At 45.9% G+C, this 26,648-nt stretch overlaps 1 protein-coding gene across 4 annotated transcripts in view; it reads left to right on the forward strand.

Moving 5' to 3' along the window:
• Positions 1-14,730: 14,730 nt before the first annotated feature.
• Positions 14,731-26,648, forward strand: part of VTCN1 (V-set domain containing T cell activation inhibitor 1) — a 68,843-nt gene continuing 56,925 nt past the window's right edge. The window contains exon 1 of one of the 4 annotated variants that reach the window (XM_004089971.1): positions 14,731-14,861. In XM_004089971.1, coding sequence (XP_004090019.1) covers positions 14,830-14,861 — 32 coding nt within the window. In that variant the 5' untranslated portion in view covers positions 14,731-14,829. Of the gene's footprint in view, positions 14,862-22,084; positions 22,304-26,648 lie in introns of those variants that run through there. The other 3 variants (XM_003268049.2, XM_004089970.2, XM_004089969.1) reach the window with 3 other exon arrangements.

Consider the following 26,648-nt stretch of genomic DNA (forward strand, 5'->3'; position numbering starts at 1 on the left):
AAGAGAGAAGGTGAGAGAGCTCTCAGGGGTCTCCCAGCTTTTTGTTGTTGTTGTCGTTGTTGTTGAGATGGAGTTTCGCTCTGCTGCCCAGGCTGGAGTGCAATGGTGCGATCTCAGCTCACTGCAACCTCCGCCTCCCAGGTTCAAATGATTCTCCTGCCTCATCCTCCCCTATAGCCGGGATTATAGGCACCCACCACCACGACCAGCTAATTTTTGTGTTTTTTTAGTACAGACTGGGTTTCCCCTTGTTGGCCAGGGTGGTCTCGAACTCCTGACCTCAGGTAATCTGCCCCCCTCAGCCTCTCAAAGTGCTGGGATTACAGGCATGAGCCACTGTGTCCGGCCAGGGGTCCCATTTATAAAGGCACTAAATCTCATTCATGAGGGCTCCTCCCTCATGATCTAATCACCTCCCAGAGGTCCCATCTCCCAATGCCATCACATCAGGGGTTAGGATTTCAACATATGCATTTTGGAAGGACACATTCAGTCCATTGCACCTCCCAAAAAGATATACTAGAGTCCTAACCATCCCCCTTTAGTACCTCAGAATGTGACTTTATTTGGAGTTAGAATTTTTTTTTTTTTTTGAGACAAAGTCTAGCTCTGTCACCCAGGCTGGAGTGCAATGGCATGATCTTGGCTCCCTACAACCTCTGCCTCCCAGGTTCAAGCGATTCTCCTGCCTCAGCCTCCCCAGTAGCTAGGATTACAGGTGTGCGCCACCACACCCAGCTAATTTTTGTATTTTTAATAGAGATGCGGTTTCACCACGTTGGCCAGGCTGGTCTCGACCTCCTGACCTCATGCTCTGCCCACCAAAGTGGATCTGCCTTCCAAAGTGCTTGAATTACAGGCATGAGCCACCGCACCCGGCCTGGAGTTAGGATCTTTAGAGAGGTATTCAAGTCACAATGAGGTCATTAGGGTGGGTCTAAATCCAATATGAATGGTGTCCTTTTTTTTTTTATTTTTTTATTATACTTTAAGTTTTAGGGTACATGTGCACAACGTGCAGGTTTGTTACATATGTATACATGTGCCATGTTGGTGTGCTGCACCCATTAACTCGTCATTTAACATTAGGTATATCTCCTAATGCTATCCCTCCCCACTACCCCCATAACACAACAGGCCCCGGTGTATGATGTTCCCCTTCCTGTGTCCATCTGTTCTCATTGTTCAATTCCCACCTATGAGTGAGAACATGCGGTGTTTGGTTTTTTGTCCTTGCGATAGTTTGCTGAGAATGATGGTTTCAAGCTTCATCCATGTCCCTACAAAGGACATGAACTCATCCTTTTTTATGGCTGCATAGTATTCCATGGTATATATGTGCCACATTTTCTTAATCCAGTCTATCACTGAAAGACATTTGGGTTGGCTCCAAGTCTTTGCTGTTGTGAATAGTGCCGCAATAAACATACATGTGGATGTGTCTTTATAGCAGCATGATTTATAATCCTTTGGGTATCTACCCAGTAATGGGATGGCTGGGTCAAATGATATTTCTAGTTCTAGATCCCTGAGGAATCACCACACTGACTTCCACAATGGTTGAACTCGTTTACAGGCCCACCAACAGTGTAAAAGTGTTCCTATTTCTCCACATCCTCTCCAGTACCTGTTGTTTCCTGACTTTTTAATGATTGCCATTCTAACTCGTGTGAGATGGTATCTCATTGTGCTTTTGATTTGCGTTTCTCTGATGGCCAGTGATGATGAGCATTTTTTTCATGTGTCTTTCGGCTGCATAAATGTCTTCTTTTGAGAAGTGTCTGTTCATATCCTTCGCCCACTTTTTGATGGGGTTGTTTGTTTTTTTCTTGTAAATTTGTTTGAGTTCATTGTAGATTCTGGATATTAACCATTTGTCAGACAAGTAGATTGCAAAAATTTTCCCCCATTCTGTAGGTTGCCTGTTCACTCTGATGGTAGTTTCTTTTGCTGTGCAGAAGCTCTTTAGTTTAATGAGAACCCATTTGTCAATTTTGGCTTTTGTTGCATTGCTTTTGGTGTTTTAGACATGAAGTCCTTGCCCTTGCCTATGTCCTGAATGGTATTGCCTAGGTTTTTTTCTAGGGTTTTTATGGGTTTAGGTCTAACATTTAAGTCTTTAATCCATATTGAATTAATTTTTATATAAGGTGAAGGAAGGGATCCAGTTTCAGCTTTCTACATATGGCTAGCCAGTTTTCCCAGCACCATGTATTAAATAGGGAATCCTTTCCCTATTTCTTGTTTTTGTCAGGCTTGTAAAAGATCAGATGGTTGTAGATATGTGGCATTATTTCTGAGGGCTCTGTTCTGTTCCATTGGTCTATATCTCTGTTTTGGTACCAGTACCATGCTGTTTTGGTTACTGTAGCCTTGTAGTATAGTTTGAAGTCAGGTAGCGAGATGCCTCCAGCTTTGTTCTTTTGGCTTAGGATTGCCTTGGCAATGCGGGCTCTTTTTTGGTTCCATATGAACCAATTTTTTTCCAATTCTGTGAAGAAAGTCATTGGTAGCTTGATGGGGATGGCATTGAATCTATAAATTACCTTGGGCAGTATGGCCATTTTCACGACATTGATTCTTCCAACCCATGAGCATGGAATGTTCTTCCATTTGTTTGTATCCTCTTTTATTTCATTGAGCAGTGGTTTGTAGTTCTCCTTGAAGAGGTCCTTCACATCCCTTCTAAGTTGGATTCCTAGGTATTTTATTCTCTTTGAAGCAATTGTGAATGGGAGTTCACTCATGATTTGGCTCCTGTTTGTCTGTTATTGGTGTATAAGAATGCTTGTGATTTTTGCACATTGATTTTGTATCCTGAGACTTTGCTGAAGTTCCTTATCAGCTTAAGGAGATTTGGGGCTGAGACGATGGGGTTTTCTAGATATACAATCATGTCATCTGCAAACAGGGACAATTTGACTTCCTCTTTTCCTAATTGAATACCCTTTATTTCCTTCTCCTGCCTGATTGCCCTGGCCAGAACTTCCAACACTATGTTGAATAGGAGTGGTGAGAGAGGGCATCCTTGTCTTGTGCCAGTTTTCAAAGGGAATGCTTCCAGTTTTTGCCCATTCAGTATGATATTGGCTGTGGGTTTGTCATAAATAGCTCTTATTATTTTGAGATATGTCCCATCAATAGCTAATTTATTGAGAGTTTTTAGCATGAAGCGTTGTTGAATTTTGTCAAAGGCCTTTTCTGCGTCTATTGAGATAATCATGCAGTTTTTGTCGTTGGTTCTGTTTATATGCTGGATTACATTTATTGATTGCATATGTTGAACCAGCCTTGCATTCTAGAGATGAAGCCCATTTGATCATGGTGGATAAGCTTTTTGATGTGCTGCTGGATTCGGTTTGCCAGTATTTTATTGAGGATTTTCGCGTTGATGTTCATCAGGGATATTGGTCTAAAATTCTCTTTTTTTGTTGTGTCTCTGCCAGGCTTTGATGTCAGGATGATGTTGGCCTCTTAAAATGAGTTAGGGAGGATTCCCTCTTTTTCTATTGATTGGAATAGTTTCAGGAGGAATGGTACCACCTCCTCTTTGTACCTGTGGTAGAATTTGGCTGTGAATTCGTCTGGTCCTGGACTTTTTTTGGCTGGTAGGCTACTAATTATTGCCTCAATTTCAGGGCCTGTTATTGGTCTATTCAGAGATTCAACTTCTTCCTGGTTTAGTCTTGGGAGGGTGTATGTGTCGAGAAATTTATCCATTTCTTCTAGATTTTCTAGTTTATTTGTGTAGAGGTGTTTATAATAGTCTCTGATGGTAGTTTGCATTTCTGTGGGATCGGCAGTGATATCCCCTTTATCATTTTTTATTGCATCTATTTGATTCTTCTCTCTTTTCTTTTTTATTAGTCTTGCTAGCGGTCTATCAATTTGTTGATCTTTTCAAAAAACCAACTCCTGGAATCATTGATTTTTTGAAGGTTTCTTTGTGTCTCTATTTCCTTCAGTTCTGCTCTTATCTTAGTTATTTCTTGCCTTCTGCTAGCTTTTGAATGTGTTTGCTCTTGCTTCTCCAGCTCTTTTAATTGTGATGTTAGGGTATCAATTTTAGATCTTTCCTGCTTTCTCTTGTGGGCATTTAGTGCTATAAATTTCCCGCTACACACTGCTTTGAATGTGTTCCAGAGATTCTGGTATGTTGTGTCTTTGTTCTCGTTGGTTTCAAAGAACATCTTTATTTCTGCCTTCATTTCGTTATGTACCCAGTAGTCATTCAGGAGCAGGTTGTTCAGTTTCCATGTAATTGGGCGGTTTTGAGTGAGTTTCTTAATCCTGAGTTCTAGTTTGATTGCACTGTGGTCTGAGAGACAGTTTGTTATAATCTCTATTCTTTTACATTTGCTGAGGAGTGCCTTACTTCCAACTATGCGGTCAATTTTGGAATAGGTGTGGTGTGGTGCCGAAAAGAATGTATATTCTGTTGATTTGGGGTGGAGAGTTCTGTAGATGTCTATTAGGTCCACTTGGTGCAGAGCTGAGTTCAATTCCTGGATATCTTTGTTAACTTTCTGTCTCATTGATCTGTCTGATATTAACAGTGGGGTGTTAAACTCTCTCATTATTATTGTGTGGGAGTCTAAGTCTCTTTGTAGGTCTCTAAGGACTTGCTTTATGAATCTGGGTGCTCCTGTATTGGGTGCATATATATTTAGGATAGTTAGCTCTTCTTGTTGAATTGATCACTTTACTATTATGTAATGGCCTTCTTTGTCTCTTTTGATCTTTGTTGGTTTAAAGTCTGTTTTGGCAACGAAAGCCAAAATTGATGAATGGGATCTAATTAAACCAAAGAGCTTCTGCACAGCAAAAGAAACTACCATCAGAGTGAACAGGCAACCTACAAAATGGGAGAAAATTTTCGCAACCTACTCATCTGACAAAGGGCTAATATCCAGAGTCTACAATGAACCCAAACAAATTTACAAGAAAAAAACAAACAACCCCATCAAAAAGTGAGCGAAGGACATCAACAGACACTTCTCAAAAGAAGACATTTATGCAGCCAAAAAACACATGAAAAAATGCTCATCATCACTGGCCATCAGAGAAATGCAAATCAAAACCACAATGAGATACCATCTCACACCAGTTAGAATGGCAATCATTAAAAAGTCAGGAAACAACAGGTGCTGGAGAGGATATGGAGAAATAGGAACACTTTTACACTGTTGGTGGGCCTGTAAACGAGTTCAACCATTGTGGAAGTCAGTGTGGCGATTCCTCAGGGATCTAGAACTAGAAATATCATTTGACCCAGCCATCCCATTACTGGGCATATACCCAGAGGACTATAAATCATGCTGCTATAAAGACACATGCATACGTATGTTTATTGTGGCACTGTTCACAATAGCAAAGACTTGGAACCAACCCAAATATCCAACAACAGTAGACTGGATTAAGAAAATGTGGCACATATACACCATAGAATACTATGCAGCCATAAAAAATGATGAGTTCATATCCTTTGTAGGGACATGGATGAAACTGGAAATCATCATTCTCAGCAAACTATCACAAGGACAAAAAACCAAACACCGCATGTTCTCACTCATAGGTGGGAATTGAACAATGAGAACACATGGACACAGGAAGGAGAACATCACACTCCTGGGCCTGTTGTGGGGTGGGGGTAGGGGGGAGGGATAGCATTAGGAGATATACCTAATGCTAAATGACGAGTTAATGGGTGCAGCACACCAACATGGCACATGGATACATATGTAAAAAACCTGCACATTGTGCACATGTACCCTAAAACTTAAAGTACAATAAAAAAAGAAGTGTGTTTTATCAGAGACTAGGACTGCAACCCCTGCCTTTTTTTGTTTTCCATTTGCTTGGTAGATCTTCTTCCATCCCTTTATTTTGAGCCTATGTGTGTCTCTGCACGTGAGATGGGTTTCCTGAATACAGCACACTGATGGGTCTTGACTCTTTATCCAATTTGCCAGTCTGTGTCTTTTAATTGGAGCATTTAACCCATTTACATTTAAGGTTAATATTGTTATGTGTGAATTTGATCCTGTCATTATGATGTTAGCTGGTTATTTTGCTCATTAGTTGATGCAGTTTCTTCCTAGCCTCGATGGTCTTTACAATTTGGCATGTTTTTGCAGTGGCTGGTACCGGTTGTTCCTTTCCGTGTTTAGTGCTTCCTTCAGGAGCTCTTGTAGGGCAGGCCTGATGGTGACAGAATCTCTCAGCATTTACTTGTCTGTAATGTATTTTATTTCTCCTTAACTTATGAAGCTTAGTTTGGCTGGATATGCAATTCTGGGCTGAAAGTTCTTTTCTTTAAGAATGTTGAATATTGGCCCCCACTCTCTTCTGGCTTGTAGAGTTTCTGCTGAGAGATCAGCTGTTAGTTTGATGGGCTTCCCTTTGTGGGTAACCCGACCTTTCTCTCTGGCTGCCCTTAACATTTTTTCCTTCTTTTCAACTTTGGTGAATCTGAAAATTATGTGTCTTGGAGTTGCTTTTCTCGAGGATTATCTTTGTGGTGTTCTCTGTATTTCCTGAATTTTAATGTTGGCCTGCCTTGCTAGATTGGGGAAGTTCTCCTGGATAATATCCTGAAGAGTGCTTTCCAATTTGGTTCTGTTCTCCCCATCACTTTCAGGTACACCAATCAGATGTAGATTTGATCTTTTCACATAGTCCCATACTTCTTGGAGGCTTTGTTCGTTTCTTTTTATTCTTTTTTCTCTAAACTTCTCTTCTTGCTTCATTTCATTCATTTGATCTTCCATCACTGATACCCTTTCTTCCAGTTGATCGAATTGGCTACTGAGGCTTGTGCATTCGTCATGTAGTTCTCGTGCTGTGGTTTTCGGCTCCATCAGGTCCTTTAAGGACTTCTCTGCATTGGTTATTCTAGTTAGCCATTCATCTAATCTTTTTTCAAGGTTTTTAACTTCTTTGCCATGGGTTTGAACTTGCTTCTTTAGCTTGGAGTAGTTTGATCGTCTGAAGCCTTCTTCTCTCAACTCATCTCAAAGTCAACCCTCAACTCAAAGTCATTCTCCATTGAGCTTTGTTCCATTGCTGGTGAGGAGCTGCGTTCTTTTGGAGGAGGAGAGGCGCTCTGATTTTTAGAATTTTCAGTTTCTCTGCTCTGTTTTTTCCCCATCTTTGTGGTTTTATCTACCTTTGATCTTTGATGATGGCAATGTACAGATGGGGTTTTGGTGTGGATGTCCTTTCTGTTTGTTAGTTTTCCTTCTAACAGTCAGGACCCTCAGCTGCAGGTCTGTTGGAGTTTGCTGGAGGTCCACTCCAGACGCTGTTTGCCTAGGTATCAGCAGCGGAGGCTGCAGAACAGCGGATATTGGTGAACAGCAAATGTTGCTGCCTGATCGTTCCTCTGGAAGTTTTGTCTCAGAGGAGTACCCAGACATGTGAGGTGTCAGTCTGCCCCTACTGGGGGATGCCTCCCAGTTATGCTACTCGGGTGTCAGGGACCCACTTGAGGAGGCAGTCTGTCCCTTCTCAGATCTCAAGCTGCGTGCTGGGAGAACCACTAGTCTCTTCAAAGCTGCCAGACAGGGACATTTAAGTCTGCAGAGGTTTCTGCTGCCTTTTGTTTGGCTATGCCCTGCCCCCAGAGGTGGAGTCTACAGAGGCAAGCAGGCCTCCTTGAGCTGCAGTGGGCTCCACCCAGTTGGAGCTTCCTGGCCGCTTTGTTTACCTACTCAAGCCTTGGCAATGGCGGGCACCCCTCCCCCAGCCTTGCTGCCACCTTGCAGTTTGATCTCAGACTGCTGTGCTAGCAATGAGTGAGGCTCCGTGGGTGTAGGACCCTCCGAGCCAGGCACAGGATATAATCTCCTGGTGTGCCAGTTGCTAAGACCGTTGGAAAAGCGCAGTATTAGGATGGGAGTGACCCGATCTTCCAGGTGCCATCTGTCACCCCTTTCCTTGGCTAGGAAAAGGAATTCCCTGACCCCTTGCGCTTCCCAGGTGAGGCAATGCCTCACCCTGCTTTGGCTCATGCTCAGTGTGCTGCACCTACTGTCCTGCACCCACTGTCCAACAATCCCCAGTGTGATGAACCCGGTACCTCAGTTGGAAATGCAGAAATCACCTGTCTTCTGTGTTGCTCATGCTGGGAGCTGTAGACTGGAGCTGTTCCTATGCGGCCATCTTGGCTCCACCCCGAATGGTGTCCTTAAAAAAAGAAAAAGTTTGGACACAGAGGCAGATGCATAGAGGAAAGATGATATGAAGAGACATAAAGAGAAGATGGCCATCTACAAGCCAAAGAGAGAGGTGTGGAACAGATCCTTTCTCGCAGGCTCATGCCTGTAATCCAAGCACTTTGGGAGGCCAAGGCGGGCAGATCACTTGAGGCCAGGAGTTCGAGACCAACCTGGCCAAAACCCGTGAAATGTGGTGAAAACCAGTCTCTACTAAAAATATAAAAATTAGCTGGGCGTGGTCATGCACACCTGTAGTCCCAGCTACTCAGGAGACTGAGATGGGAGGATCACCTGATCCCAGAAGGTGGAGGTTGCAGTGAGCTGAGATCATGCCACTGCACTGCAGCCTGGGAGACAGAGTGAGACCCTGTCTCAAATAAATAAGTCAGTGTGGGGGTCTGCTGACCAGGGATTCCACTCAGGCCCCAGGACACTCTGACTTAGTGATAATAGTAGGGGTCACACAAATTTGTGAACTGGTAAACCAATAGGCAGGGCTGCTAGGAATTGATGCCTGAGGGCTTCTGGCTGAAGGATGAGGAAGGAGGAATGGAGAGGAAGCATAGCATCTGCATCAGATACTAGTCCTCAGCCTGGCCAGTGACAAAGCAATCAGCCCTTCCCTTATATGGAGGCCCTAGTAACTAGCGGAAGAAAGTCAAGGTCTCAGACAAAGTGATAGCTCCTTAATATTTTACCAGATGTCAGCATCCCTTTCAATTAGCCTTTTTGAATTTTGCTGTGTTAAGACTACAAGGTCTGCTCTTCCCAGCTCTGCAAAATATTATAAGATCTCTTCTCCTTTAGCAGGATTCCAAATTCCTGCTAATGACAAGGTGTTTCTCAGAATTGAAACTACCTTTGCAAAAATTATAACAGTGAGAAAATTATGGCAGTTGGGGAGATCTGATCTAGCCAACTCACTTCTGGCCTTTAGCCTTCAAGCTGTACTTAATTATTACTGGGCTTTGGCCAAGTTAATTTTGGGAGACATTTAGTTTATAGTTTAAGTGAGAATAGCCCTTCCCCCAAACTTAACTGCCTTTGTAAAGCTAATGAGAGACCACCAGGCTAGGAGGATAGGGGAGCCTGAATTCTGCTAAGGTGTAGACATAAACAATTGCCAGCCATTACTCCAGAAGTCACAATGACACAGGATTTTTCTTGATCACTCTGCCAGTTGGAGAGCTCCTGCCAGCAATGCCCCTGCCCAGGCCTTGTTCAGGCCCAACCCTTCGATAGTCAGCATGACCGCATTCTTCTTGGACATTGGACTGGTGAAGGGCACCTACCCCATGCAACGGAAAGCAGTAGTGGTGCCAAGTGAGCCCCAGAGCCGCCAGCCAGAGTGGGGCGAGGAAATGACAGAGCTGTTAACATGCCACTGTCCACTAGGCAGCAGAAGCAGGGACTATAAGAGCTAATTACCATGCTGTAACACCCCCTCTGGGGCTTTGGGGTCATGGACACCCCTGCCTAGGTGCCACTGCATTCCCCTTGTCTGGATGCCAGAGACCACCAGGGGAGTGGCTTGCAACATGCCTGGTCCAGTCGCAAGCACAGCACAGAGCCTGCTTCTGTGCCAGTACTTGGAACAACCGGCTGGATCCACACTCACTCATGGGCGGGTGCTCTTCCTATCAGAGCCAGAATGTGCTGTGATTCCAAGGAAATGTAAGCTTTATACACAGGAAAATATGCAGATACACAATGAGAAAATAGAGCTCCAGGTGACTGGGCTATTTAAATAATTTTTTTAAAAAATTCATAAGACATTTTGGTTCCAGATACATTAAGTAGTGTCTGTCTCTCTCTTTCCCCAAAATTAACAAGGAGAGAATAGATTCTGTGCTTATCTCTTATGTCTGCTTTACCTTTGTCCTAATCATAAATTATTCCTCTATCTCAAATGCAACTTGTTCTCTGCTGCCTCTAATAGTGTCAATCCAGCTCACAAGACATCTCCTCTGGAAAATGTTTGATTGATCACACCCCAAGTTGATCTCTGCTTACTCATCCATCAAATGTTACTGAGTGCTTTTTATGCCTGGCATGGTGCTAGGACCTGATAACAAAAAAAGATGAAGGCGGCCTAGTTTTTACCCTCCAGGAGCTCACAGACTAGCAATGAGATAGATGCATAAATGGAAAATAGTACCATTACTGTGTGCTGTGAAAGAAAAATGTACATTTATCCAACAAACATTTAATGATTGCTTACTCTGTGCATGCCTTATGCTGGTGTGAAATACAAAAATGAATAAGACACCTTTCTATTTCTAAGGTGTGTCTAGTGAAGGAGACAGACAATTCAATGGTCCCAATTTAGGAGCATAGTCAGTGGCACCAGGTTCACATGGGAGCCTGGAGCATGGCACCTGCCAGATGGTAGTTGTTGGGAAAGTTTCCCATAAATTTTATATAAAACAAGAAAAAGGCAGGGATGGATTCCAGGTATAAAGAGCAACGTGTGTAAAGGCAGGATGGCTTGGGAGAGCATGCTGGCATTTTAGAGCAACCTGAAGCAGTGCAGTATGGCTGGTCCACAGAGGACCAAGAGGAGACATGAGGGAAAAATCAGGAGAGGTAGGCAGAGGCCAGACCACAGGCTCTGGAGAGGCATTTGTCATTTCAAGCAGGCAAGTGCCTCATCAGATTTGCATTTTAGAAAGATCACTCTAGTAGAAGTGGGTGGATCAGCACAGGTAGAGGTAGACTAGGAGAAGGACATTATTTAATAATTTAATTCAAATTGGAAATTATGAGGGAGGAAATCTGGGCAATAATATTGGGGATAGAGAGAAGGGATGGACTTAGGAGGCATAGAGGAATTTTACGGGCTGAATTATGTCTCTCCTCAAAATTCATAAAGTCCTAACCCCCTGTATTTGGTGATAAGGCCTCCAAAGAAGTAATTAAGTTAAAATGAGGTCATGAAGGTGGGTCGTAATCCAATATGACTGGTGTTCTTATAAGAAGAGGAGATTAGGGCTGGCACTATAATCCCAGCACTTTAGAAGGCCAAGGCAGGTGGATCACCTGAGGTCAGGAGTTCGAGACCAGCCTGGCCAACATGGTGAAACCCTATATCTACTAAAAATACAAAAAAATCAGCTGGGCGTGGTGGCGGGCACCTGTAATCCCAGCTACTTGGGAGGCGGAGGCAGGAGAATTGCTTGAACCTGGCAGGTGGATGTTGCGGTGAGCCGAGAACACGCCATTGCACTCCAGCCTGGGCGACAAGAGTGAAACTCCGTCTCAAAAAAAAAGAAGAAGAAGAAGAAAAGAAGAAGAAGAGGAAGAGGAAGAGGAAGAGGAAGAAGAAGAAGAAGAAGAAGAAGAAGAAGAAGAAGAAGAAGAAGAAGAAGAAGAAGAAGAAGAAGAAAAGAAGGAAGAAGAAGAAGAAAGAAGAAGAAGAAGAGGAAGAAGAAGAAGAAGAAGAAGAAGAAGAAGAAGAAGAAGAAAAAGAAGAAGACAACAAATACACACAGAGGGAAGGCCACGTGAAGACACAGGGAGAAGACACCATCTAACAAGCCGAGGAGAGAGGCCTCAGGAGAAACCAACTCCGCTGACACCCTGATCTCAGCCTTGCAGCCTCCAGAATTGTGAGAAAATACATTTCTATTGTTTCAACCACCAGTCTGTGGTACTTTTTAATGGCAGCCTTAGTAGACTAACACAAGGAGGAGGAATCAGGGATGTAGGGAGCTGGGCAGGCGGAATAAAGGGTGACTTTGAGGTTTCTGACTGTGCAGCCTAGTGTGGGATGCTGTTGTGTTCCAAAAGGTGTGACCTAGGGGGAGCAGCCGGGTTAGAGATGGGGGATGGTGCCTTCTAGACAGCCGAGTGGAGATGTCCGCTAAGCAGCTGGGTATGTGGGATTGGGGCTTGGTCAAGGGAAGGGAGCTGAGGATGCAGATGTTGTGATCTCCAGAGCAGCTGAAGCAGAGCAGTGGACAAGGTCGCCCAGGGCACATGTGTGCTATGAGAAGAAAAGGCAGAGGACAGGACCACAGGGACCCCTATCACTTACAGGAGAGGTGAAGGAAAAGGGCCTGGGCACAAGACAGTGAGGGGCATTAGTGAGAGTCTCAGAGAACAGTGTCAGGGGAGCCAAGAGAGGATTTCAAATGCTGGAGAGTTCGATGTTTCCAAGACTCTCTCTTTACACATGCACACGCAGGCACATGCGCACACACACACATTTGGGCTGTTGCTTTGTAATGATTTCCCTCATTCTTTTGTGTGTGATACTCTTCAGGTTTTGGAGTCAGAACCAGAGTACTGTCCATTTGCTTCTCCAGAGGTAGCAGAATGCTTTTCAGCTCCACATCCCTGCCAGGTAATGCCTGCCCTCTAACAGGTGGGCCACTTCAGCTGCATTTTCCCTCTCACTCGGAGGTGTCTCTGCTGAGTTGTCTTGATTTGCCCTCCAGGGTCATCCTTAGCTGTCCCTTTAGTGATGATGCATGGCTAGAAGAGAGAAACTCCATGGTTCTGCCCCAGGGTGTTTGAGGTGGGGCTGCTTTTTTTTTTTTTTTAAGACAGCATCTTGCTTTGTTGCCCGTTGTGGAGTGCACTGGCATGATCATGGCTCACTGCAGCTTCAACCCCCACTCAAGTGATCCTCCCGCCCCAGCCTCCTGAGCAGCTGGGACTATACTCCCTGCTAATTTTTTGTTTGTTTGTCTCTTACTAGAAGGATTCTTTTTTTTGTTGTTTTTTTTTTTTTTTTTTTTTTTTTTTTTTTTTTTTTTTTAATTTTGTAGAGACGAAGTCTCACTATGCTGCTCAGGCTAGTTTTGAACTGCTAGGCTCAAGAATTCCTCCTACCAGCCAGGCGCAGTGGCTCATGCCTGTAATCCCAGTACTTGGGGAGGTCGAGGTGGGTGGATCACTTGAGGTTGGGAGTTCGAGACCAGCTTGGCCAATATGCAGAAACCCCGTCTCTACTAAAAATACAAAAATTAGCTGGGTGCAGTGGTGCACCTATAATCCCATCTACTCGGGATGCTGAGGCAAGAGAATCGCTTGAACCTGGGAGGCAGAGGTTACAGTGAGCCAAGATTGCGCCATTGCACTCCAGCCTAGATGATAGAGTGAGACTCAGTCTTGAAAAAAAAAAAAAAATTCCTCCTACCTTGGCCTCCCAAAATATTGGGATTATAAGCTTGAGCCACAGTGCCCAGCTGAAGCTGCTCTTCTTAAGGCTCATTGAGGTGGTAGGGCAGAATCGCTGTGCCTTTGGTTGGAATTACAGAAACCACTGCTCCCACTGCCCTCAGCTTCCCCAGACCCGGGAAGTGACCATTCAGCACGGGCACTGCATAGATTCCAGGGCATCGCCCTTTACTTGCTCTGGGGAAGGGAAGGCACGTAGACCCCCTCTCATTTATCCCTCTCTCCAACCTGGTGAGACACACCTTGAAGTAAAGTGATGTTCTCAAAGCCACATGATTAATTGGGAACCCAGAAATTGAGCCTAGCTGTTTGACTCTAAAGGTCTTTCCACTGTGACCTTGCCCTCTCCTGCTGCCTTCTTTTCACCACTCAGTTCTCCCTTCCTGCTCCATCTTTACTCAATGGTTGCTCCACCTGCCCATACGCCAACACTAGGAGGATGCTGCTGAAGGCCTGGAGCACCTTCACTGCAAACACAGTCAGTCAGCAGCAGCAGTAAGCCGGGCAACCTGTCATGAAACTTTCCCATCCAAGGTACTCCTGGGGGCTGGAGGAAACAATGAGGAGAGAGAGAGAGAGAGAGCAAGGTTTAGGCTTTAATGAGAATCTTGCCTAGTTGGCAATCTGCTGGATGAAATGTCAGAGATTTTTGCTAACCCACTCACCTTTGACAGCGATAGCTTCTGGGTATTGGGATCTCCAGAGAGAGGAGCAGTTGAAGCAGAGCACATTCAGTGTCTTTTTGGAGTCAAAAAAATTGCAAGGTGGGAAGTGCTGGTCCTCTCCCACTCCCACTGAAATGAAACTGGAAGAGAATTGCACACCCAGCTGGGCATCTCAGGAGACCTAGGCAAGTTCAGTCTTGAGTGACAAACTCAGTGGTCTTGTCACTTCAGCTCATGGCCTTCCTGAGGTCCCCCAGCATGAGTCTCCTCCACGAGAGACCTGACCAGTGGTGACCCAGCCTCTGTCTGAGGGTCATCTACCAGCAGACATGGGGACTCCTGGCCCCAAGGCTCCTAGCATAGTTTGACACTTTGAGCTATTCCAGTCCTTTCTTATTTTGAGATTAAATCTCCCTCCCTACAGCTCCCTTCCACAGTCAGGAGGAAAGTCCTGCTGAATACAGGCCCTGAAGCAAGGGCCTGGGAAGCTTTTCCTCATCACCCTCCCAAAGTCAAGGCTTGGAAAGGCAGCTTTGAGCCCCTGGCTTGGCTGGCTGGCTGGAGCAGGCAGCCACTGTGCCTGCAGGGAATTCTGCTCAGCCCGTTTCCTCATACCTGAGCCGTCTACAGCTGCATGCACCACTCCCGGCCTGAACACACTATTTAAGGCCACTACACGGGAGCTGGTTGTGAGTCACCAAGGAGGGCAGCGGCAGCTCCACTCAGCCAGTACCCAGATACGCTGGGAACCTTCCCCAGCCATGGCTTCCCTGGGGCAGATCCTCTTCTGGAGGTAGTATATACTCTTCTCTCTATCCTTATGGGTGAAGGGAACAGCAGTGAGGTCTTTCGGGGATGCTGAGCACTGCTGGGCTGTCCCATAGGACCCCACCTATAATTTTATCTAATCCAGCATTGGGCCAGAGGGAGCCTGGCCAGACAAGAGCCTAACTGGACTTGACTTAACATCCCACCTCAGCTGCTCAAGGCACCTGTTCAGGGTTTTGGTTGGTGGCCTGCCATGGAGGGCTGGCGCATGCTGGGCAGCTTGGACTGAGGGGAGTGTGTGCCAAGCTGGGCATTCCCCTGAGATGTCAAGGCTGTGAGCACCGTGGGGACACTGAGCAGGCTGGTGTGGGCTGCATGGTGGGATGGCAGGGAATCCATGACTGCGACGGTGGAGGGGATGCAGGAGGACTCTTTATGCAGCCCCCAGGGGGAACGAGGAGAATGTGCTTTCATTCTTCTCTGTGGGTGTGATTTCTTGCTACTCTTGAGCAATTCACACCAACACCCCTCCCCAGGCCCCCCCATCTCAGAGGTTGGGTCCCTAGTTTTCCTAGGAGCTCCTTGGAGAGGAGAACTTGCTGCTGCTGAACTCCCCAGAGAGGAAGAAGGAAGCAAGTTCCCTCCCCTACGTTTTGCTTCTCCCCTGAGCTACATTCTAGTTGCCTCTTTTTCCCTCAGAACAGCATTTACCCTCCTGGAAGGAAAGAGATGGAAAGTGCAGGGTTTTCTTGAAATGATTGATTCAGTGTCAGTCACAACTCAGAACAGTGTTTAGGGAGGCTGATACTTGTTGGTTCTAGAGGTTGTTTGAAGGACCAGTCCTCCAATTTGTTTCTTTTTCCCACAAAAGGAAGAAAAGAAGAGAGGGAAGGAGAGAGGAAAGGAATCCTCAGGTCAACAGTGAGAAGTTTGTGGAGAGACTACGAGAGTAATGTTACTTCCCAGAGGCAGCCCAGGAAGTTCTTTTCCTTGAAACAAAATATCAGCTTCCCTGACTTGACTCACGTTTATCTGAAATCACCTGCCGGGTAGCAGGGGTGAAGGGCTCTGCAGGGCTGGAGGAGGTGGCTGCAGCAGCACTTCTCCCCCCGCCCCTGTGCTTGGCTACAGCACTGTGCTCCAGGAGAAGCGGTGGGTGGCCGGGGCTTCCCCTCTAGACCCTTCTGCCCTGAGAGGATGTCCCTAAGAAGCACCTATGTCAGAGGAGCCAGCATTTTGTGAGTGACTCCTTCCCTGCCCTGCACTAGGTGTCTTAGAGCAGTGTATCCACCACTGCCTTGCGAAGGCTCGTTATCACCTCAGTTTTAAGGCCAGGTGACTGTGAAACTGTGCATGAGGGGATCTTGCTCTGAAATCCCAAGCTCTCTCCCCCTGCCGCCCTTCCCCTGCTCCTGTCAGTCCCAGTTCCCCATGCCCCCCACTCCTCCAGCCTTGATCCCAAGGACATGAAACCCTCCTCCTGCAACAAGTGGCTCTGTTGTTCGAAGGTCAGATGGGATGTGTGGGCTGTCTCATAATGCTTTGCATCCAGTCTGACTGGTTTTGCTGGAGGATTAGCAGGAGGTGGGTGTTCAAACTTCGGATCCCCCACCCTTCAGAAACCCACTGGAATCAACAGAGACTCCTCTTGTTGGCCCCTGCGTGCCTTGTTAGCTATTCACACTCTGCAGTTTCAGAAGCAGTGACTGTCCATGAGGGTGGCAGGTCCTTTGTGCATGGGGCCTCCAGGAAGAGGGCCAATGAGCAGCTTCAGTGGGGAGCAGGATCATGAAAGCTCATCTCAGGGATGCAGGTGGAGCCTGCCTGGGGGAACTCTTGACCCTAACAACCCTCTCCCTTTGTCATAATGGCCTTAATTCATAAAAATACCTCTCCTGGAGGTGATCATGACAGTGGTGATGTGGGAACGCTCAAGAAAGGGCCTGCCATCCTCTGCAGACCCGGTGAGTGATTCTCCTAAGTATTCATAATTGCCAGAGAGCCTAATTCCTTCAGATCTCACTCTCAGCATGCACGCTGCTCAGGGATGGAATGCTGATGTGCAGTTTTTACTGTGCCTGGCCTCCGTGCACATTTAGGAACTGTGTGACTAGAACCTTCCTCCCCTCTCCCCATCATGGCTGTTGACAGCAGCAGCATTTGCTCCAGGAACATTTGCAGAGCGCCTGCTAGGAGGACAGGGGTAGAAAACCCTTCCTCTGAGGGGGTTAAGTTCCAGTCAACAATATTAACTGAGCACTTACTGTGTCCTGAATATTGCACTAGACAATGGGGTAAAAGTGACTAAGATGCTGTCAAGGTCATAACCTAACGGAGGAGAAAGACTCCCACATAACAACTCTAACGCGCCACCCTTAAGTCCTCAGACAATAAGTACAGGCTGCAAGGGGAGCACTTCCCTCACCCAAGGCTTTTGGGGAGGGTTTCTGAGCCAGAGAATGGGTGGGCTGTGTCTTGAAAAATGAGTTCGTAAGACCCAGATGAAGAAGGGTGGAAAAGGCTGTCTAGGTAGAGGAACCAGAATTAAATCAAATACAATAAAACTCATGAATGAGCATGGTGTGTTGGAAAGCTGCACACTACTCTGTATTATCATCACAACATGAAGTTTGAGGCAGGAAATGCTGGGAGATGAGGCTGAGAGGTCACACCAGGTCACACTGGGCCTTCTTTGCTAGACTCAGAACTGGGATTTGTGGTGATGAGGAGCCCTCACAGGCACAGGCCATATTGATGTCCAACTTTCAGCTTCCCTGAGCCTATAAAATCTGAGCCTTCAGAGCCTTCAGAGGGGGGTCAAGGTGGTTTTCATCTCAGGTGGGCAGCAAGCCTGGAGGTCAGAAGAAGACTTGGGAAACAGTTGTGGTCAGAGTATACAGGATGACAGGGACCTGGCATAGATAAGAGTGAGAGTAAAGAACTACAGGAGGAAAATGGATTCAGGAAACACTGGACTTAAAACTGGTGATATTTGATCAATGATTGGAGGGGCAGGTAGGATGCTGCAGAATAAGAGTAGGTGAGGCAAGGGGCAGATCCTGGAATGACTTCCGTGTTTCTGGATTGGGTGCAGTGAGTTGGGGACAAGGAAGAGAGAGGAGAGCTAGTTAATGTGTTGAGCTTGAGATTCCCCTGGGACCTTCAGATGGGGATGCTTCCTGGGCAGCAGAAGGCATGAGGCTAAAACTACGAGAGGTCAGGGCTGGGGATAGACATCTGAGTGTCAATAGCTCAAGGGCAAGGAATAGTCATAGAGGGTGGTTCCTACGGACAGCACGTGGAGGAAGAGAAGCAAGGGGCCAGGATGGAGAGCTGAAGAACACCAACATTCAAGGGTGGGCAGAGGTAGAGGGGGGTCAGGGAAAGAGCTGAGAATAAATGGCAAGATAGGTAGTAAGAGGCCAGGATACAGACTAATGGATGTCAACAGAGCGGAGTTTCATGGAACACACAAGGCTAGTGATCCATAAAACTTTGCCCTGTTTCATCTGAAATCACTAGTGACAATGGGATTGATAAAAACATGTCACAGGAAGGAAGCTACTGAGTAGAGAAAGAGCAGGGATCTTTCTACCAGAGGAAGGTGGATGAAGTAGAGAATGAGGGAGCCTGGAACAAGGAGGTTCAGGGAGTTTCTTTGGAATTTTGTTTCCCATTTCTCCTCAGTTTGCAAGCTGGTGCCTGGCTCTGACATCTCAGACCTTGATGGTCAGAGAAAACAGTGCCTCGCAACACCATGGAAGCTTGTCTAGTAAGAAAATCTTGCTTGAGCCTGGGCTGAGGAGATCTCAGCACAGGCCATATTTGTGTCCAACTTTCAGCTTCCCTGAGCCTATAAAATCTGAGCCTTCAGAACCTTCTGAGTCCATCCCATGAACAGGACAGAAATCTGCAAAATGAGATAAATTGTCCATTGGAAGAAAGACTTAAATAGGTGGCACCTGTGTTCCTGCCCCCACTGGGGGTAGATGATTTTCTGAGTGTTATGCTTTTCCCCCATCTCCACTTGTTGCAATGCTACTCATTTCTTTCAATATTCAGCTCAAATGCCACCTCCACTTTGAAGTCTTACAGGATCTTTCTAGTTGCCATCAATTGCCCATCTTATGTTCACAGTCAGCCATGTTTATGAATATCTGTTCCTGGTGACTGTTTCCCTCACCAGGGTTCGCTCCTTGAGGTTTGGGACTCTGTCTTGCACATTGTTGTAGGGAGGCAATGTAGCACTATGGCTATGCATCAGAATTCAAATCCTTGTGCCACCATGAACATTTACCCTCCAAGAGCTTCAATTGCCCTATCTATGAAATGGGGCAGATAATAGTACCTAACTCTTAGGGCTGTATGAATGATATGTGATAATTATGTTCCTGGCACATCCTAAGAACTCCATAAATGTTAGCTATTGCTATACTCATTACTTGGAACTCCCTCTGCAATCCATGGTTCTTGGTTGGCTCTCCATAAAAATTTGTTAACTTCAATTTCACGACTCCACTGGCACTTCTGATCCTGAAATAGATGTTGCAGTGAGGGTATACTTTGGATTAATTGCCCCAGGGATCTCTTAAATTCAGTTAGCTCTAAAAGAACTCTGGAGAATACTCATAAAGTTCTCCAGATTCTTATTCTACAAAAACAAATGATAATAATAAAGTCCACCACACCTTTTGTTGTCACGAATCTGAGACACAATCCTTCTCTAAACCTGAGGATGCTAGGATTTAGACTTATTAAATGTCTGACTCTTTTAATGCCAGTATAGAGCATTAAAAGTTGGTGGTGAAGAGCTTCAGGGTGGGTGAGGTGCATCTGAGAGGTCCTAGTGCGTACAAGCTCAGCGTCTAGATCTCTGACGAGGCACTGCTGACACCAAGAACAACAACCTCAGGGACCAATTGGAGCGATGCGACTATGACCAAGCACGTGGTAATGCTTAATTAGCTAAACTGTCTCATAGTCCTAATCATCTTCATTTCATAGATGCAAATGTTGAGGCAAGTTACCCTGCTCAATTTCTCCTAGGCAGCCAATGGCAGGAACAACACGTTACTACCTAGTCCTCTATACCTACTTTTATTGAAAAATTACCTTTCTAATCAGCCGTGCTTATTCTCTTGCTAGTTAAGCAGAACCCTTCATCACTGGCAAAAACACACCTCCTCAGTGACTGTCATGGCAGAATTCTTCTTAGCTGGCCACGGGAAGAGCTGCTCCCAGAATTAGCTGGAGCCTGTGGATTGTTGGTCTGTGTTGCTTCAGGCAGCTGCTCTAGATGAATGAGTGCAGGAGTAAGGAGTGACTGAAACTCAGTAAGAATTATATGCTGGGCCGGGTGCGGTGGCTCACGCTTGTAATCCCAGCACTTTGGGAGGCTGAGGCGGGTGGATCACGAGGTCAGGAGATCGAGACCACGGTGAAACCCCGTCTCTACTAAAAATACAAAAAATTAGCCGGGCGTGGTGGCGGGCGCCTGTAGTCCCAGCTACTCGGAGAGGCTGAGGCAGGAGAATGGCGTGAACCCGGGAGGCGGAGCTTGCAGTGAGCCGAGATTGCGCCACTGCACTCCAGCCTGGGCGACAGAGCGAGACTCTGTCTCAAAAAAAAAAAAAAAAAAGAATTATATGCTGGCTGGGCACGGTGGCTCACACCTGTAATCTCAGCACTTTGGGAGGCTGAGGCAGGCGATCACTTGAGTCCAGGAGTTCAGGAGTTCGAGACAAGCCTGGGCAACATGGTGAAACCCCATCTCTACAAAAAATACAAAAATCAACAAGGTGTGGTGGTACATGCCTGTAGTCCCAGCTACTCGGGACTGAGGTGGGAGAATTGCTTGAGCCTGTGAGGTTAAGGTGGCAGTGAGCCATCATTGGTGTTACCGCACTCCAGCCTGGGTAATAGAGCGAGACCTCTCTCTCTCTCTCTATATATATATATATATGACACGTATATATACAAATACATACATATACATACATGTACATATACATATACACATATATATACATATACAGGACATGTATATAGATGTATATATATGTATACATACATACATATATATGCTTTCAGAGCTTAAAAATTCAGAAAGTCAGTACACCTCATTTTATCAATGGGATAATCAGAATAAAGTATGCAGCTTGTTCAAGGGCCATGCATTAAAAATAGTAGAACAGGGTTTTTTCTTTTTTCTTTTTTTTGAGACAGAGTCTCGCTCTGTTGCCCAGGTTGGAGTGCAGTGGTGTGATCTCAGCTTACTGCAACTTTCACCTCCCAGGTTCAAGTGATTCTCCTGCCTCAGCCTCCTGAGTAGCTGGACTACAGGTGCATGCCACCATGCCCAGATAATTTTTTGTGTTTTTAGTAGAGACAGGGTTTCACCATGTTAGCCAGGATGGTCTCGATCTCCTGACTTCATGATCCACCCACCTCGGCCTCCCAAAGTGCTGGGATTACAGGCGTGAGCCACTGCGCCCGGCCAAAACAGGGTTTTTTTCAAGATCCTATATTGCCCAGGGACCCTAGCTAAGAACTGTGTTGGACCCTAGCAGACCACATTTTACCCAAGCACCAAGAATCCACAAATCTGAGAGACCAAGACTTCATACATACTTACTTTTGCCATACAAAAGTGTGGAAATAATGTGGAAACTGGAGTTAGTCTGATCCGTGGATGTATTCCAGCTCTCCACTTCCTAGCTAGGTGACCTCAAGGAAGTTACTTAACCTCTCTGTGTCTTCATTACCTTATCAGTAAATTGGGCATTAATAATAGTAGCACCTAGGTCACAGGGCTGTTATAAAGACTAAGTGAGTTAATACAAGTAAAGAGCTCAGAGCAGCGTCTTGTATCTAGTTAGCACTTTATGTGTTAATTACTCTCAAATTAGTCCCTCTGATGTTTTTGCAGAAAAACAGAGACTTGCAGGGAGGGAGACGAATGACAAGTCCAACAATAGCAGCTGGACTTAAGGACATTTTGTGTCTGGAATCTTTTGGGATTTCAATGGACTCAGATATCGTCTTTCTAGTCCTTGTTCTGTGAGGTGTGGGAAATCCTCTGCCACCTGAGGTGGTGAACTAGATGAACCCTAAGGCCTTCCCCATCCAAACTCAATGTTCAAAGTATGGTCTTCCAACCAGCAGCATCCACATCACCTGGGAACTATTAGAAATGCAAATTTTCATTCCCCCCATCCTGCAAAGAATCAGAAATTCTGGGGACAGGGCCTGGTAACCTGTGGCGTAACAAGACTTCCAGGTGATTCTCTGTATTAGCAGCCTCTCTGTGCTCCCTGATTCCTCCAGAAAAGCACAAGGATTTAATCCAGATAGATATAAATTTCACCTGGGATCATTTATCATTCCACCTTCTTCTTTAAGAAATGTGCTAAAGAGCCACAGATGGGTCTTGATGAAAACAAAGGAAAAGCCATGAAGTTTCTACAGGTAAGAAACCCAGGCTACATTTCTCTCTGTGTGCGCTTTTCACAATCTCAAACCATCTGCCTGCAATGCTTCTGATTTCCTATCACATCACTTCAGAGGTGTTCCTGCTGCTGCCAGCACAGCGGTCATGGGAAAGAGGGCAGGCAGTTTTTCCTCTTTCTTTTTCTGCAATTTAAAATGAAAAATTTCATAGATAAAAACCATGAAAGATTTGAGAGACAGAGAGTGCATCCATAAAATTTAGGAATTGTCTCTTGTAGCTCCCTGCCTTGCCTCCTCATTGTGTTTTCTTGGCACCTCCACCCCCAGAATGGCCATTTCATACCTCTCTTCCCTCTTCAATCCTCTCGCAACCCCCATCCCTTCTCCCCACCCCAGCCTCAGATGATTATCTTGCTCTACCCTTCACTGAGAAAAGAGAAACCAGCAGACAGGTACTCCTTTATCTTTTCACATCCAAAACTACCTGCTACACTCACCGGGTGCCCTTTTTCTCTGCCTCCCCTCCTGGTACCAGAGGATTTGCTCAGCTCCTATCAAAGGTCAGCCCCTCTGTGCGCAGACATCATCAATCTCTCCGCCGCACCTCTATTATCCCCATCAGCATGCAACCCGTGTATCAGGATTTTCTGTCTTGAAAGAAAACCCTCTCTCAGCCCCACAACCTCTCCAGCTACCCACCCCGTCTCTCTTTTTTTCCTTTTCAGCACTTGTTGCTAATGTTGTCTGGAGTGAGTGTTCATCCTGGTTTCAGGGCACTGTGAAAGGAGAGTGAGGTAGAGGTTTCAAGCACAGGCTGGAGCCAGGTTGTCTGGGTCCATCCAACTCTTTCACTTTCTAACTGTGTGACCTTGGGCCATTTAGTTATCCTCTCTGTGCCTGGATTCCTCATCTGTAAAATGGGGATAATATTAGAATCTACATAATAAGATTGTTATAAGAGTTACATGAGCTAAGGCATAAAGCACTTAGCAACATATTCTTATTTCCTTTTCAACTTACTCTAGATGGATTTTGTCCCCACTATACCAAGACAGCGTTCCTGTCAATGCCTCTAATCACCTCCACATTGCTGAGTCTAATGTTTACACCTCTGTTCTTATCTTGTCTTCACTTCAGCATTCAACACAGATGTCCCCACCACCTCCCTGAGCTCTTTCTTCTCTTGGTTTCCATGACACTACACTCCCCTGATTTGCTGCTCTCCCCCTCACTCCTGACATCGGCTGGTCTCTCAGCCTCCGTTTCTCTATACCCGGTTGCTGGTGGCAGTTTTCTCCCCTGCTGCCCCCACAACTTGAAGCCACCAAGCTCTGCAGTCAGGTACAAGGACATACCCTTTCATCCATTGCCTATATTTGATGATTGACCCTACCTTTTGCCAAAATACCTAAGTGTTCAGGAACAGAATATAACAGTATGGGAACAATTATCCTTTAAAGTGGCTGGCAGAAGCTTCTTAAAGTCTTACGAGGCATGATAGGGTAAGTCATGTAATAGCAGGTACTGTGTGGGAAGGAATTTCTTTTCACATCCAGAGGAGCCCCAGGCATAAGCCATTAAAGCTTGAGATAAGATTTCCAGACAGGTCCTGGTGGAAAGCCCTGAGGCAGGAGAGAGTTAGACGGGGGAGGCAAGAAGCTGAGATTTGATTTCACTTCTGCTCATCCAAGGAAACTGCCTTCTAGCCTCTTCCTTCTTTTTTCCATTTGGTGAAGAGAGACCAAATATTAATGATTCTCTGCAGCCAAGAGAGAAGCAGCCAGATTTGATGGGAAAGTCATGGTGTCATTTTTATTGGCCTTAGGCCAGGGGATCTTTGTCTAATGACCTTAATGTAGGGTCATGGCAACTTAGCAAAACAAGCCAAGTTTTTAAGCTCCCCCCCACCCCACCCCACAGTGGTCACCTTCACCTTGGGGCCAGCTCTGTGGGTGCTTCCCCATAAAGGGGCTATATCTCTTGGGTACTTACTCATGCCAGGTCCTTCAGAAGGACAGTAGGCAAGGAATATTAGGGGCAGGCTTGCAAATTGCTGCTGGCTCAGAACCTAGGAACAAGGCTGCATTTGGGAGTGGGATGCATGCAGGGAAAGGGGGAGATCAGGATTCCAGAATTTCTCCTACACAGAGGGATTCCCCCACAGAGCCCTGGGGAGAAAGCTATAATCCCGAGTTACTGTGCCTTTCTGGGCAGCAGCTCTGTGATGCTGCTGCAGTGGGACTCCCTCCCACCGGCCAGGCTTTGTCTAAAGGCCTGGACAGAGGAATCCTCTTGGGCAATGACAGTCTCACTCTCCACCAAGAGGCTGCTGAGGGGCTTTTGGGACAGTGACTTAAGCAAGCCCAGGAAGACATTTTCCCGTGGACACAGCTTTATAAGTTGGAGCTTATTCCCTAAATTAACCCTCAAGAGTGCATTCTATACTGTAGTTGTGCATTTATGATAGGATTATTTTTCTACTATTTTTCTTTCCCATTATAAATGTATAGAATTGTCTGGGCAGGGTGGTTTATATTTATAATCCAAACACTTTGGGAGGCCAAGGGGGGCAGATCACTTCAGTCCAGGAATTCGAGACCAGACTAGGCAACATGCAGAAACCTTGTCTCTACCTCCCGCACCCCACCAAACAAAAAACAAACCAAAAAAAATTAGCCTGGCATAGTAGCTGGGATTACGCCTATAGTCCCAGCTACTCAGAAGGCTGACATGGGAGGATGGAGGTTGCAGTGAGCTGAGATCATACCACTGCACTCCAGCCTGGGTGACAAAGTGAGATCCTGCCTCAAAATAAATAGATATGCAAAACGTCTAAAACATTGGAATCCAACAGATATCTGGGGCCTTGCTGGAAAAGCTAACCATCATTTGTAAATAGTGTTGCTGTAGGCTCCTGTACAGAACTTCAAATAACCAACTTAAATACAAACTTTAGAAAGGAGCCACTGAGTGATGGGAATACCTGAAGATTTGGGGATCTATGTAGGCAGGCTTCATCTGGGTAAGAAGGCAGAGAAGCTGTTCAAAGGGTAATGCTTTACCTGTCCCTTAGGTCTTGGAGTCCACCTAGCTCAATGAGGAGGCCAGAGGAACTTAATACAGAAGTCCTGGCTGGAGGTCATATTCTCCTTGACACTACTCTCCAACCTTGGAAAGAATGGGGAAGGGGTGCACTGGGATTTTTCTCAGAACTCTTTTTCCCAGGCTGGAAGGCAGCAGTGAGCTCATAGCTCATTGTAGCCTCCACCTCCCAGGCTCCAGCAACCTCCCAACTCAGCCTCCCAGCTAGCTGGTATTACAGGTACTCACCACCATGCCCAGCTACTTTATTTATTATACAGACAGAGTCTCCCTATGTTGTCCAGGTTGGTCTCAAAAACTCCTAAGCTCAAGCAGTCCTCCCACTTCAGCCTCCCAAAGTACTGGAATTACAGGCATGAGCCACTGTGACTGGCCCATAGTTCTATGCTTATAAATGACTCTTCTTTTTTGTTTTTGCCCTTTTAAAGCCCAACTGTGGATAGTTTCTACATAGTTATTAATACAATCTGTGTGCTTTTATGCTCTGCTTTTTCCATGAAAACTTTTTGCATTAAAGCAAAATTGTAAAGCAATTTTACAGTTAAGAGAATCCCTGCGGGCTGGGCGCATGGGCTCACGCCTGTAATCCCAGGACTTTGGGAGGCCGAGGTGGGCGGATCACAAGGTCAAGAGATGGAGACCATCTTGGCCAACATGGTGAAACCCCGTCTCTACTAAAAATACAAAAATTAGCCAGGCGTGGTAGCACACGCCTGTAGTCCCAGCTACTGGGGAGGCTGAGGCAGGAGAATCGCTTGAACCCGGAAAGCAGAGGTTGCAGTGAGCTGAGATCGCACCACTGTACTTCAGCCTGGGCAACAGAGCAAGACTCCATCTCAAAAAAAAAAAAAGAATCCTTGCGGCTGGGCGCAGTAGCCCATGCCTGTAATCCCAGCATTGTTGGAGGCCAAGGTGGGTGGATCGCTTGAGGTCAGGAGTTCGAGTCCAGCCTGGCCAACGTGGTGAAACCCTGTCTCTACTAAAAATATAAAAATTAGCTGGGCATGGTGCCTGTAATCCTAGCTACTCAGGAGGCTGAGGCAGGAGAATTGCTTGAGCCTGGGAGGCAGAGTTTGCAGTGAACAGAGATCATGCCATTGCACTCCAGCCTGGGAGACAGAGTGAGACTCAGTCTCAAAAAAAAAGAAAAAGAAAAATGGTAATTTCAAAGGATTTGACCTAATATATATTCTTCTAGGACATTCATTATGCATAGTAGCATATTAAAGGCTTTAAAAAATCCTATAGGCTTAAAGAAATC

The sequence above is a fragment of the Nomascus leucogenys genome, chromosome 12 (genome assembly GCF_006542625.1).
Source record: "Nomascus leucogenys isolate Asia chromosome 12, Asia_NLE_v1, whole genome shotgun sequence".
Taxonomy (NCBI): Eukaryota; Metazoa; Chordata; class Mammalia; order Primates; family Hylobatidae; genus Nomascus; species Nomascus leucogenys.